Raw genomic sequence first — 13,373 nt, 5'->3', positions numbered from 1 at the left:
TGCAAAAGATTGACAAGTCTCGACAAGTCCCGGGCCACGTCAAAGGATCTCAACTTTTCCCCTTTGTTTGCCGAGCTGGGCATATCAGTAGATGGGGCTACGTGCCCTCCAGCACATCCTCCACCTCCGGCCAGTCACCTGGCCTGATCTGTGGCTCGTTAGCTCGTCGTTGATACGTAGATCGCAGTTACCCCTGCTCTGAATGTGTCATCTCCTGGCTGAACTAGTTTCGCCACAATGTTTTCAGCCATGATCCTTGTCAATACACAACAGGGGCCCAAAACCGAACACAGTATTTGAGGTGGGGGCCACACCAGCACCGAGTACAGGTGGACAATCCCTGCCCTAGTCCTGCTGGCCACACTATTCTTGATGCATGTCAGGATGCTGCTGGCCTTTTTGGCCGCCCAGGCACACTGCTGGCACTGGGGAGGGCATGGCAGGTACGAGCCAACAACAAATCAGTGAGCAAAAAGCTGCTGGAAAGCCCAGTTTGTGAGGAAGGGCTGGAGAAAGCCTGCAGACATCAGAGCAGCTCTGTCATTTTTCAGCCAAAACTGAAAAAGAATGAATGAAACTGATTTAAAATATCCCCTGCTAATTTGGACACTGTTTGCCCCTACCCAATTCAGCTCTCCTGAAACCTTCCCTTGCATTTTTGAAGTCTGTTTCTTGCTCTTCGAGGTTATTTCTCCTGATGATATTTTGGCACAATGAGAAACCCAAGACAGCTGCATTTCTGGCTCCATCTATACACGTGCTCAGGAAGCTGCAAAGACCCTGGCCAAGGAGCATCTCTAGTTACCATCAAGTCCAATCTAAAGCTTTCAAAGAGCAAAACCAGCAATTGTACAGCTACCCTAAATAGTAACTTGCTAAATTGTATTACCATGCAACAAGATTTTATGGAAGAGGAGAAATGCACAGAATTTGGGTGGCAAACACACAGCACTTTTATACCACCTTGTGCAGAGCTGGGCAGTTGGCTGCTAAGTTAGAAGGGACCCTGAAGGCATCATGCTCACAGCTTTGGTCATGCTGAAATAATCCTGCAGTAACAGCTCCCCCAGTGTTTGGATCTCATCCTTCTACAAGATGTTTGTGTTTCTATGCAATATTTAGAATGCTGGAGTGAATCAGTGCCCCAGGCTGCATCTGCTGCCTCATCCAGTTGCTCAGCTGTTTTTCCACATAGCTACAATTCTTTTTACCTCTGAAAGCTGGGAAAAAAAGATGGCTTGAAACAACAGAAAGCTGCCCTTTTCTGAGGACCCACCAGCTCTTACTTCAACTCTCAGCATAAACCCTACAACTTCACTGTTACCCACCTTTAAATGCCATGTCCTAACAAGGGACACCTGGTTCCAAGCGCTGTCTCACACAGTAGCTTCTCATAACAAGCTGATGACACCCCTGGAGGGACTGATCTGGTCTTCCCTGCAGGTCTGCAGAGATTATTTCTTGGCTACCAGGGAACCAGCAATGGTCCTTGAGCAAACCTATTGTCCTTTAGCATGAAAAGGCTAAAGTGGCACGTGAGAGCTGAGTGAGACCCACAGCACCCTTTTCCCCATTGTCACCACTACCACTCACCCTGGGAAAAGGGACCAAAGGGACCCCATCAGTCGCTCACAGCATCTCTATGCCACGAGAGGGCACATCAAGCCCACAGATGGCCTTGCCCAAAATAGCAACCAGCCAAGCAGATCTCACAGGTTATATATACTGGGAAGGATGTGTTAGATGGGAAAACACACTCAGGCCGATTCACACCACTGTACACAGACCTGGGCAATCACCAGCAGGTCAAAAAGTCCCTAGGGAGTCAGAGGCTTTGGAAAGAGCAGACTTGCAGCTTTCCCAGCTGTACAATGAAAATTCCCCCCTATAGCGAGAGCTTAATTTTTTAATATGTTTTGGTCTCCAGGCAGCTCTTTGTATTGAGCTTTCAGTTCCTGGACCACAGACTGCACAATGCTGGAAGGTGTCACTGTCCCACATCAGGTCCATTAGCCCGTTGTTCTGCTGTTTTTTTACTTACCCGCATCTTTTTTTCTTCTCTGTTTTGCTTCAAGCCATTTTTTCCACTTCTCAAGGCTACACTTTTCTAAGGATCAGTGAATACCTGTCTGTTCATGTCCATAAGAAAAACCTCTTTCCAGTCCACACACCTCTCTTCAAGCTGGTAACCAAGTATCTTCCTGTTAGCTCAGCCTTTAATACCCCATCCTAAACAAGTGTCACCTGGTCCTAAGCTTGGGTTCACTCAGAAGCTCCCATGACAAGCTTGTAACACACCTGACAGCCTGACTCCTGAGAACAGATGTGCTTGGTGTAACACCCCATTAGCCTAATGCCTACAGCTTCTTAGCAGAGAAAAGGCTGTATTTACAGGGCCATCAACAGCAAAGCCAGGTTTCTTTGGGACCCAGCCTAGCACACACCCCATACCCATGCAACCTCCCAAAGCACCCTGCAGCACCCTGAAAAGGCTGCCAACCCTCTGCAGAGACCCCCAGCCCCTATCTCCTCTGCCCCCCACAGACATGTGACAGAGGCAAAGATACAACGGTGGTGTGCATAGCGATTGTGGTTAGATTTTATTGTTGTTTTTGTTTTGTTTGTTTTAAACCCATATTATTGTTATAATACAAAATATACAGACTGGAGATACCAAGCGGGTTGTGGGTCACCATGCCCCAGGGTGGGGGGGGTCACACCATGCGACCTGCAGTGTGAGGGAGGAGGTGGCATCTGCTCCGCGTGGCAGGGGACAATGGATAACCCAGGGAACCTGGGTGTAGGGAGGACAAGGGAGAACGAGGGGCAAGGGTCAGGATACCTGCCCTCCCACCCTTGGGAGACTGCAGGTGGGAGCTTGGCCACATGGCAAACCCATGGACAGGACTGTGAGATAAACAACATATTGAATGAACCTAAAAAACACATCATGTCTGCAAGGGCTGGACCGTGGGTGGTGACCCTGGGGAGCAGCCCTGTAGCTTTGGCTCATGGCCCTGGGAGGGGGTTTTTGATGGCTCCGACACCAGGGGCTCAGCCTGGGTCTGGGGCCTGGCCCAATACAAGTACTGGCCTTGCTCACCCCTCCCCTGTTGACCCCAGACACCACAGCTCAGGACAGCCCTGATCACCCTTGGTTGCTAAGAATGCAGAGACTGCAGCAGCAGAGCCGGGGCTGCCCGCGCAGGGTACGTTCCCCATGCCTGTGGGATTGCACAGAGAGGCTTCAGGGGTTGGTACGGGGTCATTAGCCCATGAGCATCACTGCCCCAGCTAGGGCTTGGAAGGGTGTATAGGCAGGACAGGCCTGCCTGCACACAGCCAGCTCTGAGGAGCTGGTGGTGAAGATGTGGGGAGCCCCAGGATGCTGGCTCCATCCCTGAGGTGTCCAGGCAGGCTCTCACCCCAGGGCATGGCTGCACCAGGAGAAGAGGCTGAGCCCACCCCACCCCAGGATATCCCTCCAGCCTGCTGGTGGCACAGCACTGACTCCTGGCCAGCCCTAGCCTTGACTTTCTTCCTGAGGAGCCGCCAGCTCAGCTGTGTCCCCAGCACAGGGCTATGCCTGTGGGAACACCTCTGCCCCACTGATTGCTCCCCAGCCCCCTTAGTGGGCTGGGACAGGCCAGGGCACAGGAGCAGGGAAGGTCAGCAGAAAAGCCCCAGCAAGACCCTCCTACACTGCAAACAATGCCAGGAACATGGCTGTGAGAGCCAAGGGCCAGGGTGGACACCAGAGCCCAGCATGTCTCCCTCTACTGCATGTCCCCATGTCCTGGCTGCCATGTCCTCAGGGAGGGGTGGTAAGGCTGTCTCTCCATCAGAGCCTCAAAATGGGTCCCCGAGGTCCCCTGTGTACCAGCACCCTGAACTCGAAGGACAGAGGCTGAGGTTGCAGCTCTCCCAGCCCATCCTGGGCAGACCAGTGCCACAAGGAGGCACCTGAGGGTCTCTTCATTCTCCCCTCTGCCCAGGTCAGGATGAGCCTCCTAGGTCCAACTGGGGCCCACCCGGATCAGGGGCTGCTCCCCACAGCTCATGCAGTAATGAACCCCAAGTGCTCATGAGGCTGCTTTCTCCTGGCACAGGCCCTCTGCCCACCCACCCACCTAGGGGCTGGGCAAGGAGGGCAGCCAGCAGCTCATGGTCAATGTGCCAGACATGCTCCCCTTATCAGGCCACAGCTGGGGCAGGGGAGGGAGCCAAGCTGGTGGCATCCATTGCAAAACTTTATTGGTTTCTAGACAGCATTGCTGGAGGGTTTTGCCTGGAGCCAGTGCTGGGGGCTCCCAGGGTTGGGGAGGGCCAGGGATGGGGAAGCCATGGCTGCACAGGGTGCTCTGCATGGGGGGAAACCTCTACTGCAGACCAAGGCTGCAGCTTCCCCACCGGGAATGGGTGCAGGGAGGTTTGTTCAGGCCAAACACTCGCTCCGTGCCAGCCGTGTTCACACCTCAACATCTGGGAGTACCTGCTTGGGAACCCCCAAGGAAAGTGGAGCTGGCCCAGGGGGGAGGGAAGATCCCAGTGCCAACCTTGTGCCCAGGAAGGGAAGGCCCTTCCTGCCAGGGCACCTGTGCAGCCGGTGGAGGGGAGGTTCAAAGGAAAAGTCGAGAGAGAAGCAGGTTCTGGGCCTGGTGGCAGGAGAGCTCAGCTGGAGGCAGGTCCAGGAACTAAATCACATTGTCAAAGAGCTGCATGGACCGCATGATGTTCTCGTCCTGCAGGGAGGAGGTGGGAAGTGGGGGGGTTGGGTACAGAACAGCAATCTGAGCAGCTCCCCCCAAACCTCGCTTTACTATCATGGCAGCTCTGACCTGTGGGATAAGAGCCCCAAGGATTACAGGTAGTTTCCAAGCCCTACTGGGATGCATGGCTCTCCCTATCTGAACAGGAATGTCAGCATAGATACAGTTCCCAAAGCAGAGCCCCAGCCTTGCCCTTGGAAGCCCTGCCATCCCCCCCTCTCTGCCAGGATGGTGATGAGGGGACAAAGATCCCCAAGGGACAGGGAGGTGTCCCAGCCCCAAAGCAGAGATGCTGGTGGCTTTACCTTCTGGCAGGACTCCAGGAACTCCTCGATTGTCACCACGCCATCCTTGTTTCGGTCCATTTTCTGCAGACAAGCACAGCAAGGGGGCTATGGCAAAGACAGCCCTGGGGAGAGGCCAGCACCCCCTGCCTGGGTCCCACGGGAGCTGGACACAGTGTAGCCCTGTCCCAGTCATAGCCAAATATCCAGCAGAACCAGGATGGTCTTTTCTCTCCCTAGCTCCAGCACAGCCCTGCTTCATCCCCAGTATGGGGTATTTTCTCCTGCACCACGCCAGGTTTTGGGCAGCCACTGGCTTTGTGCTGGAGCTCTAGTTCCCCAGGATGTGCTTGGCTCACCTGGAAGAAGTTCTCCACGTGCTCCCGGGGCGCTTCCTCCCGCATGGCTGGGTAGGTGTATTTGCCCATCATATCATAGATGGACTTCATGATGTCCAGCATTTCCTGGAGGGAAGGGGAGCATGGTTGCAGGGTCAACATGGGGCTCTACCTCTGCCTTGCCCCCATCCCACACCTTTTTTGTGATGCTCCTGGAGGACCTGTAGGGTGCCCAGGTGTGTTCCTGCCAGCTCTGTGCACCGTGTAGGGCCATGTGTGTGCCTGCTTGTGTGATTGAGCCCCAAAGCAGCACACTTCTCATCTACCTTCCACCCCAGAGACACACCAGTGCAAGGGGGGCAGGAGGGACCTGTTTGCAAAGCTGAGCTCAGTAAATGTTGGACCACCCCCAGCTCTTCTCCAGAGCTCAGCCAACACCCCCAAGTCCTGCCCTTGTCTCTGCCAGGCTCAGACCCGCGCTGGCCTCAGGGACCAGCCTGGAACCCCCCATCCCACCTCTTTGGTGATGCAACCATCTTTGTTCAGGTCGTAGAGGTTGAAGGCCCAGTTCAGGCGGTCATCAATGGTGCCCCGCAGGATGATGGACAGCCCAGACACAAAGTCCTGCAAGGACAGGCAAGGCAGGCAGACAGGAGTTACAGCCACAAAGGGCACAGCCCTGGTTGTCCCTCGCACAGACGGGAAACTCAGCCCCAAAAAGTATGCGCTCCAGGGTTGGGCTGACGAGGAAAATGTTGAGTATCAAAAAGAGCCTGGGGAAAAATGATTGCTTGTCCTCAAACACGATCCACATAAATCCCTTGGGACACAGCACGTAAGAGGACAATATACACCGGGTCCTGCTGTTCAGCCAAAGCCTGGACAAGACCCAGCTGTGACTCTGCCTGCCAGTCTGGGTACCTACAAGACACTAGCCAGAAAATACAGAAAACTTTTTTTTGTTGCTTTTCAGTGTTTTCCACTACCTCTGGGAATTTAATAAACTGCACCAGCCCCTGTGAAGGTCACCATCCATTTGTGACAGTCAGCAACACCACTCAGCCCAGCTCATGGTACCCGAAGGGATGTGTCCTCCCCACCCTGCTACCCTCCCCTTTAGCCCCCTCCTTGGTCTCTGCTCACCTCGAAGCTGACAGAGCCATCATGGTCAGTGTCGAAGGCATTGAAGAGGAAGGTGGCGTACGTGCTGGAGTCTAGGGGGAGGCAGACAGTGTGAGGGTGGGTGCTGTGTGAACCCCGGCCCCACGCAGGCACCCATGCAGGGCACGGGGCTGGAGGTGGGGATAGGCACTCACCTCCCTGTGGGAAGAACTGTGAGTAGATCTGCTTGAAGTTTTCTTCATTGACAATGCCGCTTGGGCACTCCTGTCACAGCAAGACGCAGCGTCACCTCCACATTGCAGAGAGGGGCTGACGACCCCCCCATAATCCCTGTGGCTCACTTTCCTCGCCCCCCAGCCCTGCACTGCCTGGTGGGGCAGCTGGTAAGGCTGCTTGGAACATCTCCCTGATTTGGTGAGCTGCAGCCCTTGCTGGAGTGGCTCTGCAACCCAGGCACTCAAGGAGGTGCACCCAAGGGATGGAGCACAGGATCAAGCCTCCCCACTGAACTCCCTGGAGGTGAGATCAGGCTGCAGCCTGATATAAACTGAACTCCAAGGTCCCAAAAACCTTTGCAAACCCCAGGCACCACTGGGTGCGAAGCACCCTTGGAGGTGGACATGGCAGCGGAGGGGGAACTAGGAAAGCTGGTTAAGGGGTACTCACATTCTTGAAGCCCCGGTACAGGACCTGCAGTTCCTTGCGGGTGAACTTGGTCTGCTCCTGGAGCTGCTCCAGCCCCTCAGGGCGGTGGCAGACAGTGGAGAGCTCAAACTCATCCTCAACGCTGTCTGCAAGGAACCCAGGGGAAGAGAGGACAGCTGAGGCCAGCACTGTCCTGCCCTGCCCTGCTTGGGGGCAGGAGAGGCACCTTGCGCAGCACACCCCATCCTCTGACACCTGCCCAGGGTGACACATTTTTGGGGTGCCCTGCTCAGCTGGAGTTGGGTCTATGCCAGCAGGGGACACTCAGAGACACCATGGGGACAAAACAGCAGCTCGCACTGGGCAACAGCCCCCGCGCCCCCAGCCTCTGGTACAGCCGAGGCTGAGCAGAAAGGGGGTGTGAAAACCCCCACAGTGCTCAGACCCCCCTTGTCTGCCCCTTCCCCCCGCCCAGCACAGGCATCTGTGCTGTGAAGCTGAGATCCTGGACATGCTATGCCAGTGCTTGTGTCGAGCAGGAGAGCTGCCCCCAGAACCTCTATCCTTAAATATACCCCCAGCCTTGTCCAGACGCCACCCTGCCTGCTGTGCCCCACCTTCATCAGTGGTTTCTCCCCATCATCTGCCAAGCTGCACAACCCCTGCCCACAGCAGCCAGCACCCCCAGACCCCACTGCAACTAAGAGGGGCTGTGGCTCCATAGGAGGTTCCCCCGCCCTCTATGTGGTGGATCAACCCCTGCCCCTCCATACTCACCTCTTCTCCTGGGGTGTCAGCTCACACTGCAGGGCAGGGGGAGACCCCAGGCAGGGGCTTGGACTCACCAAGTGGCCAAGCATACCTGGTGGAGGGTGTCGTGGGGGGCACTCTGGGCAGTTCTATGTTCGCTCCCTGCTCAGCCCTTTTTGCCCACCCCCCATCACACCTCCATCTCCAAACCAACACTGAGCTTTATGCAAAAACCCCCAGCCCTATAACCAGTGCCAGGAAGGTCCCGCTGCCCCAAGCCAGCTCCAAAGAGGGTCTTGCTGCTGTGCATCCTGTGGGAGCCACTCCAGGGAGCTGGAGAGGGGGAAAACCAGCCTGGAAGCAGGTGCGGGCAGAGATGGGTGCAGAGCTCATCAGATTGGACCCCTTCGCGGCAGGACTGATCTAACAGTCCCAAACCCAGGGCAGGGGAGTGGTGGAGGCATCCCCTTCCCATGGGCAGGGTCAGGGTGGAGGGCAGGCAGCAGCACCACCGAGGACACACACACACAAAGGCAAGAAGAAGCACTTGCTTTCGCTGAGCGAGGGGATGGATTTGGGCCGGCAGCAGGGCAGCAGTTTGAGGAATCGCTGCTTCAGCGCTTTTTTAGTTTGGGCCGGCGGGTTGCCTGGAAGAAAGAAGGAGTCACCAAGCAGAAGAGTTAACAGAGCAGCGGCCCCTGGACCCGGCAGACAGCAGGGTTGGGCACCCAGCGTGGGGCAAGCGGGGTCAGGGGCAGGACATGCAGTGTGAGGCCAGAGAAGCAGGAAGGCAAAGCCCAGCCCAGGCTTTGCTCAGCCTTTCTGCTTCAACTCAGGACAAACCCAGCACTGAAGTTTCCCTCCTTGGGAAGGATGGGAGTAGCAAGGGGCAACCCTGCTGGCCTATCCACAGCCAGCACCTCTGCACCCTCCCATTGGACCATGTTTGGGTGCACTGGAGCTGCTGGGTGCAGCAGCCCAGAGACCCGTGAGAAGGCAGGACTGGACTCTGCCCTGTAGTCTCAAGACCAAATACTTGCTCCCTGAGGACCCTTCCCTCCCTGTGGGGCTGTGCAGGGATGCAGGGCAGGATGGAGCCCAAGAAACAGCCTGCAGCTGAGCCAGGGCATTGCATCCTCCCTAGAGCTGGGCCCTGGGTTTGATCCTGCTGGCACCCACCAGCTGAATGCCAAGCATGCGCTGAACCCAGCCATGCAGCCCAGACTGCGACATGCACCCCCATCCCAGCATGGCACTGAGATCCGAGCCAGGGGACCCACTTGGAGACAGCCAGAAGGGGAATGGGGCTCAGGGCTCTGCCTTGGTCAGGCCATGGGGCCAGGTGAGGGGCTCCTCACATCAGCCTGGCCCATGGCCATCACTTCAAAGTGGCCTTGCATTAATAGCAGGTCCCCTCACTATACAGATGCCCCCGCCACCCCCTAATCCCCCATCCAGACCCCAATGGCTTTGCTCAGCCCCATCTCTCCCAGCTGGTACTGCCCCACGGCTGCAGACCCGCTCCCTCCCTTCCCATAGGGCCCCGAAGTGCCTCAAGCCAGAAAACTCAGCGCAGGACTAATGCCACAGGCAGGGAGAGGAGGAAGAGGAGGGGATAAAGGCTGTGCTGGGCTCCAACCCCCAAAGGGAGGCAGACAGCAGTGTGGGGCACCCACGAGATGAAAGGTGCGAAGTCCCTTTAGGGCTCTGCTGACACCACATTTACTCCAAGTGCCCTAGACCTCTGCAAGCAGCAGGTCATGATGCGTACACATCCCAAGCCCTGTTTTTGGGGTTGTTTCTCTTGCCCTCTAGCAGATGTGGCTTCTCCAGCAGCTTTCTCAGCCTTGTGGGGCTACACTGAACCCCAGGTGTTGGGGAAATGGTGCTGTGTGGTACCGAGCTCCAGGATAGGGTTGTGGGTCTGCATCCAGCAGCCCCTGCTAGGCAGGTTGGTTCCTGAGTGCCCACAGGCAGGACTTGGGATCCTTTGAGCTTACACCAAGGCAGCAGAGGCTGGAGCAGGCAGGTCCGTCACTTTTGGGTGATGGAGAACAGCTCCAGGAGGTTATTTTCCCAGCAGGACATCACACAAAGCCACTCAGAGAGGGCAAACTTGTCCCCAGGAAAGCAGCATCCACAGCAGTATGTCAGTGATGTGGAACCATGCACGAATGCACCCCCTGGCATTTGTCGTGGGGTGACAGGCGGAAGGGTGAGGGCTGGGATCTTGGCACTGGCAGGACAGCACAGGCTGGCTCCAGTCTGCTCTGGGGTTGGCAGACAGGTGAGGAAAAAGAGGCCTTTTTCCTCCTAGAAGTGGGCATCAGTTGTGCATAAAACATTATTTTGCCCCAGCTACTTTTCTAGAGCTTTAATTTACAGAGTAAAAGGGAAATTGCACCTTTCAGCCTTTCAAGGATGCTCTGGGGCCAGGTCACTCTGGCAGAGCCAAGTTGTGGCAACAGACCTGGGAGGCAGAAGCAGCCCCTTTGCCCAGGGGGAAGTGACAGGGAAGGCACAGCGACACCCAATGCCAGGGCGATGGACAAGGGAAGGGAGCAGGGTGGGAGGGAAACCACACAGCAAGAGAGATGCAACAGAGAGTAAACTGTGGTTGGACTCACAGGGGCAGCAGGTATAGGCACGTGCAGTAGGTCAGGTCAGGTGCAAGTTACACTTTAGTTTGTTATAAAGAAGGAAAAAGAAAAAAAAATAAAGAACATGGGCATTTTCTTAAGGAGGAAACTGAAGAGACCCCGATTTCAGGGGCCCCAGGGCAGGGGAGGGAGCACGTTCAGCACATGCAGCTCAACAGGAGAGGGGTGACCGGGGCTGGTGTTTTGCTGTCCTGGCTTTGGTGCACCTGAGGGCTCTGCAGGGAAGGACGCACCATACTCTTCCTGTCTCCAACATCCAAACCGTGAGCAAGTATGAGGGCTCCCTGGGTTCCCCTTGCTAGGAAGCAGTTCTGCCCACAGATGGGGAGTGGAGCCTGTATGTGTGCTGCCCCGCTGGACACACGGGATGTCTACAGCACAAAGCCCTGTCACTGACAGCTCCTTTTCCAGATGTCGTTCTTCCCACCACCCCTCTGCAAGACCCACAAAGTGGCTGGGCACAAAACAAGCCAACAGAGAGGGCTGGCAGTGTTTTATCTGTGGCTGGAGGTCCGCTGGATTAAGTGACTTGTCACTTCGCATGCATCTCTCCACAACCCAGCGACGTTGAAACACATGCACAAACCAAGCCTCAATCCTTGAACAGCACCAAAAGGGGAAGGAATTTCTCATCCCCATGCTGTTGAAATGAATCCCAGAGGCTGCTGAACACTGGCTCTGCAGGGGCCCACAGCAGCAGATCCCTGAGCCCAACAGAGACCACCACTGGGACAGCCATGGACCACTTTGTATTGAGCCACCAGCAGCTGCTGTGTCCTTGGGGGCTGAATCCAGCCAGTGCCACCATGTCGGGGGGTTACATGTTGCTGGGTTGACACCCCCCTTCCCAGGTAGGACTCAAGCCTGGGCAGCTCTGTGGTCTCCCCAGAGAGAAGGCAGCAGCTGGGGTCAGCCCAATGCATAACCATGTCCCCACCCTCCCCACAGAGCCACAGTGGCCTCCCAATGACAACTGGCTGGGGAGACCAACCCACCCCCTTCCACAGCACCCTCCTGCTAGAAAAGACCCTACAATAACAAACCAACAGGCAGTGTCAAAACTTCCTCCTCACTCTCAGTAATAATCCATCAGTAAATGTATAATCACGATGGGTTGAAGATGTGCATCCCATAGCAGCAAGACCCACCAGTGTCCCCAGCTCAGCACCTGAGCACAGCACTGTTCCAGCACGGGAGCAGAGCACCAGCAGCCACAGGGTTGGTCATGTAGCTCCCACAGCCCCTGCTTTGCCACATGGGGGAACACTGGGGCAGTTGGAAAGTCAGGAGGAGCTGGTACCCCAGGGATGATCTGCCCTGGCAGCAGGGCTGGGGTGGCAGAAGGCAGCTGGGCGAGGGAATCTTCTGCCATTTCAGGTATCCTGGCTGGGGATCAGGATGGCAAACTCCAGCCAGAGTAAGGGAACAAGCCAAAAGGGGCAGGGCAGGCCCAGAGTAGCATGGGAGAAGAGGTCAGCACTTCCCAGAACATGCTCTTTCCAGTGGAAGAGCCTCCATCCCCTTCCAGAGCATCACCTTTTCCTGGGAGGCCAGAGGCACATTCCCAAGCCCCACCCCCGCAGGCCATGGCTCTGCATCCATCCAGGCAACAATGTTGAGCCCAGCTGCCCCTACAACCTGTGGCTCACCATTATCCTGTGCAGGGTCTACCAGCCCCCAGCTCTGCTCCCCCTGCACAGCACCCAGCCTCGGGCAGTGCCACCTCCCAGTCAGGGGGACCGCAGCTCTGTGGGGTCTGCAATGAAGGCTGGCAGAAGAAAGAGAGAGCAAGCCCCCCCAGCAGCCACGGGGGGACAGGATGGGTCCCACCAGCAGCAGCTTTGCAAATGACCCTCATCAGTCAGTGGTGACAGAGCTGAGTGAAACCAGTGCCAAAGTGCCTGCAGCAGCTGCTGGGGCCAGACAGTCATCCATTAGGGGAAAGAAATCAGAGCTGGCATCTCCAGGGGCAGGACACAGAGAGTCCCTGTCCTGGGGTGGGACAGGGGCAGCCTCAGCCTGAACACCCAGACCCAGCAGGGCTGAAGGAGCTGGGAGCAGCAAAGCTGCTGAGACCTGCAGTTCATGGGAGAGCAGAGGCTCAGGGCCAGGATGTTCCCTGGTACCAGAGAGTGGAGAGCAGCTGCACAACCCTCATGCTGAGCAGCCCCTGAAGGGAGATAGGGGCTAGAAGGGGCCACAGAGCCAAGCAGGGCTTACAGCAGTGCTGTCCCCATTCCCACCCCGAGTCTGTGACAGCGCTCTCAGACAGCCTGGCTGTGCCCAAAGGAGACGTTGGCAGAATAATAATTTCTCAGGCCAAACCATGTACGAAATGTTGCGAACAGGGAACAGGACAGGACACAGGTTGCCAAGGGACAATGGGGCTCAGGGCCTCCCCAAGCAGAGCAGGTAAGGTTGAGGGACTGGGACAGCTGTGTGCATCACTCTGCCACAAAAATTTCATGCAGGGACACATCCTGCCTTGTGTCCATCACCACCTCCTGGCAGGAACATCTCTGGCAGCAGGAACCAGCACATCTAAGGTGCTAGAGGAGCTACCCAAAAAAATGCCTCAACAGAGCAGCAGCTCCTCTTGGCTGCAGGCAGCATGTCCTGCAAGAGAGCTGGTACTCTGCATACCCATCACACAGATGCCATCCATACCTGCCCCAGTAAGGCACAGGAACAAAGCCTAGATATGCCTCTGTCACAGCCCAGCCCAGTCCCAGGCATTTCAGGGACACCCTCCATCACAAGGGGGTTGAAAGCAACCCCTGGGCACAGCAGCCTCCTCCTTTCTCT

At 56.3% G+C, this 13,373-nt stretch overlaps 1 protein-coding gene across 5 annotated transcripts in view; it reads right to left on the bottom strand.

Annotated features, from left to right (window-relative positions):
* Positions 1-4,084: 4,084 nt before the first annotated feature.
* The window catches only part of KCNIP2 (potassium voltage-gated channel interacting protein 2), a gene marked incomplete at its 5' end in the record, with an annotated part of 44,068 nt that continues 34,779 nt past the window's right edge, over positions 4,085-13,373 (bottom strand). The window contains 8 exons of one of the 5 annotated variants that reach the window (XM_082053827.1): positions 4,085-4,742; positions 5,075-5,137; positions 5,413-5,517; positions 5,908-6,015; positions 6,535-6,605; positions 6,708-6,777; positions 7,180-7,361; positions 8,421-8,555. In XM_082053827.1, coding sequence (XP_081909953.1) covers positions 4,695-4,742; positions 5,075-5,137; positions 5,413-5,517; positions 5,908-6,015; positions 6,535-6,605; positions 6,708-6,777; positions 7,180-7,361; positions 8,421-8,555 — 782 coding nt within the window. In that variant the 3' untranslated portion in view covers positions 4,085-4,694. Of the gene's footprint in view, positions 4,743-5,074; positions 5,138-5,412; positions 5,518-5,907; positions 6,016-6,534; positions 6,778-7,179; positions 7,362-8,420; positions 8,556-13,373 lie in introns of all 5 variants that reach the window. The other 4 variants (XM_082053829.1, XM_082053830.1, XM_082053831.1 and 1 more) reach the window with 4 other exon arrangements.

The sequence above is a fragment of the Streptopelia decaocto genome (assembly GCF_964273445.1).
Source record: "Streptopelia decaocto genome assembly, chromosome: 5".
Taxonomy (NCBI): Eukaryota; Metazoa; Chordata; class Aves; order Columbiformes; family Columbidae; genus Streptopelia; species Streptopelia decaocto.
This window is presented reverse-complemented; position numbering and strand designations above follow the sequence as displayed.